This window comes from Mixophyes fleayi, chromosome 4 (genome assembly GCF_038048845.1).
Source record: "Mixophyes fleayi isolate aMixFle1 chromosome 4, aMixFle1.hap1, whole genome shotgun sequence".
Classification (NCBI taxonomy): Eukaryota; Metazoa; Chordata; class Amphibia; order Anura; family Limnodynastidae; genus Mixophyes; species Mixophyes fleayi.
In genome coordinates this window covers 133233495-133239494 of record NC_134405.1, presented here as the reverse complement: position 1 = coordinate 133239494, position 6000 = coordinate 133233495, and the positions used below count along the sequence as shown (strand labels likewise).

The 6000-nt window shown below is 38.8% G+C and overlaps 1 protein-coding gene across 2 annotated transcripts in view; it reads left to right on the top strand.

Annotated features, from left to right (window-relative positions):
- The first annotated feature begins 780 nt into the window (after positions 1 to 780).
- The window catches only part of PARP6 (poly(ADP-ribose) polymerase family member 6), a 45337-nt gene continuing 40117 nt past the window's right edge, over positions 781 to 6000 (top strand). For both annotated transcript variants that reach the window (XM_075208335.1, XM_075208334.1), the window contains exons 1-2: positions 781 to 1541; positions 2528 to 2643. In XM_075208335.1, coding sequence (XP_075064436.1) covers positions 2641 to 2643 — 3 coding nt within the window. In that variant the 5' untranslated portion in view covers positions 781 to 1541; positions 2528 to 2640. The remainder of the gene's footprint in view (positions 1542 to 2527; positions 2644 to 6000) is intronic.

The following is a 6000-nucleotide window of genomic DNA, read 5'->3' as shown; positions in this document are numbered from 1 at the left end:
TTATATTAATTTCTAACCTGAAAAATCCCAGTCTTGTATGTTTCTATGTTCAAACCGTTTGCTTCAACAAGTTCTCTAATTTATTTTCATGGAATGTTGACTTCCCAAGTGAGGCACAGAGGGCATAAGAATGTGAATGTAAACCAATATATATAATAAAATGAAAATAAAACATTAGAAAACAATTCATTTTAGTACTTTTAATTAGTGATGCAGTTGAGCCAAATATATAATAATATAAGATCTTGCTAACTGGTGATTTTTTAATTTGTGCAAATTATATTCTGTGTACTCCCAGACAGATGACTTTTCATAAAGTGGCTGTAAACATGTATGTATGTACTGACCCGTAACACAATTGTGCTTATATAAATGCACTGCCCTGTGTAAGGTGTGCTCTCTGTAAATAACCCTTATTGTGGGTTATATTGTGCTGCGGAGAAAGAGACAGTTTACCTATCCTCCTTGTTATTCTCAAGGTGATAAGCTCACACACACAGACCTTTCCCCTTTCTTATTCTTATCCCTAACTGCATGTAATTGTACATGATGTATTCCCCAATTGTGCAATACAATAACATTACAACCTATACACTAATAATATAATTTCCTTGTTGACCATATTCCCTGATTGTATGTATTTTATTATTCAACTGTATTATAGATTTGCTGTACACATAACATGAGCAACTAAATAGGAAAATGTATATAAATGTAGGTACCATTATTACTTGCATTACAGAGGCAGTCATGTGACTTACACAGGATGATTTGCACATGCGCACACAGCTCTCAGCTGCCATCAGCACAGGAATAACAAAGGCTTGAGCAGCTGTGTCCGTGACAGCAGGAGACAACCATCATCTGAGAGTCAGAGAGACAGATATATGTCAAAGAACAGCAGCCTTGTGAGAGAGACGGCCTTCACTTGAAAAAGACTGCAAAGCAGAGCTTTTCCTAAAGAGACATCCATCAGCTGAGAAAGAAATCCTGAGATGGTCATCAGCTAACAGCGACAGCTTGAGACATCCAAAGACAGATGTCACTTGAGAGACATTCTTTTATTAAGAAAAGCTCTTCTATTCTACACCTGCCTGCCCTTCCCAAGCTCCATCCCTCTCTCCCACAGACTGTGACAGCAGCATCCTAAGTCCCTCTGTCATTCTCCCACCCTCAAACCTCTTATCCCCCACCCCCATTTCTCCTGTTCCCCTTTCATTTCTGCACATTCTCAGTCATCCTCCTCCCCCATTTGTGTTTGTGATTGGATCTGGTCCTTTTGTCTGACAAATCATTCTAAATTTGTCTGTACATACTCATCACTAATCTGTTTATCTATCTCTTCAAGCAAATACATTTATTTTATACTGGCATTATACTGTCAAAATCAACACATAGAGAAACACACAACATACACATATATACACAGCGCCTGTTCAAGCCCACAACCGCACATACATAACCCAATACCATACAAATATACCTTGAGGCCATTATTTCTGTCTCATTGTGACAGTTTGCATTGCCTACAGCCAGAAGATGTGAGTATACAAAATATTGTGCTTTCCATATTGTGTGTTTGAGTGTGATATATATAACTTAATTTTTATATGTTAATATCAATTTTTGAAAAAGGATGTGTTCAGGAATAATAGGAGTAACATATTGTATATGTTTGTATGTGATATTGTAAGATTATTATACTATTCTGAGCAAAATTGCCCATGAGGCCTTTATCAATGTACCCAGTTGTTGCTAATTTGCCAATTGAATAAGCTGTGCTACATTGACCTATATATTGTGTGGCATATATAACAATCTTCATGGTTTTTTTTTCTGTCTTTCTTCTATACTTCCTGTATCTACCCATATTTTTACCTGTGCTTAACTGTTACATGCGTTGACTTCACCTGCAGAATTTGAGTTCAGATTAGTTTGAGATCCCCATAGCTGGCTGGTTGAGAAAATAGACATGTATCTAGTGCATACATATGTTGATGTATGTATTCATCCACGCTCTGTTTTACTGGCTGTCTTTTTCTCCTCTATTATCCCATTATTTTTTCGCAGTAAGGGAAATAATTTAGCAGTAATAATTTGGTTATATCAGTGAACGCCTCTTGGACACTTAGGGATCGATATAATTAGCAAGATGTTCAGCCACATTGTTCGACTGTGCACTTTTCAGGGTACTACGGTAACTAACATTGCGGACTCTACGTGGTCGGAGGCAAAATCCACAATGTTACCTCGCCGTAAAGTGCCCCCGTAATTGTTCCAGGGGCACACCGCGGGACTTTGCCGAGAATTTAATTGACCCCTTAGATTTCTAAAGGAGCAACATAAACCGGATTATATCTGATCCCCATTGCATTTCCCTTCAGTTTTTTTCTGTTTTCCTTTACTGTTCTGATTTTTTATTTCCCTCCATCCTTAATTTTCACAGCCTCTTTTCCAATCTATTATTTGTCTCTTCTTTCTCTCCTTGTCTCCATTTTTTTGAAGCCTCTGTGTTTTTTCTCTGCAGGGGGCAGTGAACTCCCAGCATGCCAGTGTATGTGATGACAGCTCTGCAGGTTCGGGGGGCATCGGACCCCCAACCCTGAGGCATTGGCCAGGTGATTCACCACCTCAACACAAATGGTGAGAGTCATAGAAAGTGGAGTTATAATGTAAGGTGTGATGTGATGTGGCAGATGTTGTTTAGACATGAGCCACTGGATATGTGTAATCTGTATTTTCTGAAACCAGCCGGCAGGTGTAAATATGGATGTACATTGGACTGGGTATTGACAGTCTCAGAACCTGCTCTTTAGTTTGCTTTGAGAATTAGATATTATTAAAAGTTGATGAGAGCAAATATGATTTTAGATACATTATCTACATTCTATATTGTATACATGCTCTTCACAGCCAGCAAGAACCTATAAGTGGCTCTGCAGACTATAGTACATGACTAATATGACGTACAGGTGAAATAATAGTTAAAGAACATTTTCTACCATACCCCTAAGAAACATCAACAGCAATGGAATTTTTCCCATCAGGAGAAGGCTGTAAGCGTACAGGTATTGTTGTGGTGCTTTTATTGCTGTAATACGTGTTAAATAGGCTGGAACTGCTTTTTTTTAGTGGACGAAGCTAAAATGAGCCTTCTCTGACGTTTTGCACTTTTAAAAATATGCCCCTATATATTTCATCTTACTTCTGATATTTTGTTATTTAAGCTGGTAGACATGGGGTATATTTACTAAACAGTGGGTTTGAAAAAGTGGAGATGTTGCCTATAGCAACCAATTAGACTATAGCTGTCATTTTTTAGAATGTACTAAATAAATGATAACTAGAATCTGATTGGTTGCTATCAGCAACATCTCCACTTTTTCTTTTTTTTTTAAAATTTAAATTTTATTGGGTTTTACACACATATACAGGTTATACATGTACAACCAACAAGATGGCATGGTACATTATTGACACTGAAAAAATGACATCCTGGCACCAGTCCAAAATGCACTCAGAAATCTATAAAAGAGATATGTCAACCCTTACACATACCTGCTAAATAACCATATAAACATTAACATATAGACAAAGACAAAGGGAAAGAAGGGAAGGGGGAACCACATTGGGGGGGGGGGTCTCCTCATTTAAGCTTCAGTTTAGTTTAGAGCTCTGTCAACCTAGTAGGTTATGTATCTGCCGGGCACACGACGCGCCCAAATGGTCTATATAACCAAGCCAGCCCTCGGGTGCAAAAATGGGGGGGGATCTCCACTTTTTCAAGCCCACAGTGTAGTAAATATAGACCTTGGTCTGCTCTAATAAAATGCAAATAAGTATTATTCTCTGGTGTTAATACATTGACAACATTGCATGCAAAACTGTCTAAATTAGTGAAATGGGCGTATACATTGCATATATACTAAAACAAATTGTTATAAATGACCAGCCTGGTAAAGTGAATTTCACAACATGGCTGGATAAAGCAACAATGAGACCTGTGTTTGTATATATTTGTGTATCATGTTGTGTCTTGGTTCTGTTTTTCTGTATATGTACTGTACGGCGCTGCGGACCCTTTGTGGCGCCTTATAAGTCAAAGATAATAATAATAATAATAATAATAAAAAAAAGACGTTAGGAGTAATCAGGGTAAGAAAACAAGTTAAGTTTGTAAAACTGGAGGATAGTTTGGTGAAGCAAAAATTCTGTATAAACAAATAAGATCATAGAGATAAACAATAGGTGCAGGAATGATAGTAATCTGTAGCTTGAAGATTAATGAGAGGCACAGGCCCGCAGGGCAAATCATGTTTCTTTTACGTCATGCACCTACTTGTGCGCAAAAGTGCCTATTTTTATGGGGAAACACATGAATTAATGGTAGGAACTCTGTGAATTGCCATGCTCCATGCTGAATACCAAGCAAGAAACATTTATGTGCCTGATAATGCACCCAAATGCAAAAATGATGATGAGATATTTAAATGAGATTCATAGGGTGGAGTGGGTACATTTAAAGGGGTGTTACCTAGCTAACTTTTTCTTCCTGTGAGGCCCCATTCCTAACACGCCCCCCATGATGGCAAAATGGGGGGCAGTGTGCATGCACTGAAGGCTCAAGCTCAAAATCGTACATGGCCTACATTCTGTAGGCCGACTTCAGTCGACACATCTACAGTGGTGATAGCCAGCTGGGTGTGATAACATCATTACTCCTGGCCGACAAATAGTGCGTTCACAAGTGGATATCATCACTCACACAGTGGCTGTAAGGACTATGGGAGGGAAGGTGAGCTTTATAAGACCAAGCTCTGCCCTCTACAGCTTCTCCTTGAACACAGTGACCACAAGTATCAATGTCTTTCCCTACTACCTCCACTTTTATCCCCAAACCTTCCTCAACATAATGGAGCATGGGATACCATAATGGAGCATGGATACCATAATGGAGCATGTGATACCATAATGGAACATGGGATACAATAATGGAGTATGGGACACCATCCATAATGGAGCATGGGACACTATAATGGAACATGGGATACAATAATGGAGCATGGGACACCATAATGTAGCATGGGACACCATAATGGAACATGGGATACAATAATGGAACATGGGATACAATAATGGAGTATGGGACACCATAATGGAGCATGGGACATCATAATGGAGCATGGGACACCATAATGGAAAATGCGACACTATATTGGAGCATGGGACATTAAAAGGCTGTGTATGGGGTTACACTGGTACATAAGAGACATACAGATATGATTGTGAGATATACTGGGGCATGCATTGTGAGATTTACATATGAAGATATATGAAGGACGGTGTGGTATTCATATATGGTATGGATTCTTATAGTTTGTTATGGTGTGATATATAAGAGGACTGATATATACACATTGGGGCCTACTCATCAAGCCTTAAATCATGTAGAAATGTCTCTTTCCATGTGGTTTAGGCAAATATTAGCATCAGGGCTATTTAACAAAAGCATTAAGCTAACTATCACAGAATACAGCAGTCCCCATAATTCCCAATGTGGACTACAATCTGGACCAATTCATCATGCTCAAAAAGCTTAGCTTTTCAGAGCTTGACGCTGATAGCTAACTCTTTCTGAAGATGGTTGTTACCATGTACAGCCTAGGGGGAAAGCATCGCAGGAGTGGGATTTTCTCATATCTCCCCAGCAGACTTCAGGCTCCTCCCCTCCCTCCTGTCAATTGCTGTCTGAGCATGTGTAATGAATATTCCTAAAGTGATCGCGATTGCTGGTACAGGCTCTTATCGGAGCCACTGACCCTGCTGAACAATTTTGATCAATTGCAAAGTTAAATAATTTCTTAGCAATACGATATGAAATGATAATTAACAGGGACAAAATGTGAAGGGTCTTTTACTAGATGGTACAGAGCTTTTAACAGTAGAACCCATAGTCATATCTGTTTGAGATATTCATGTAGGATCTGATTCATTAAGGAA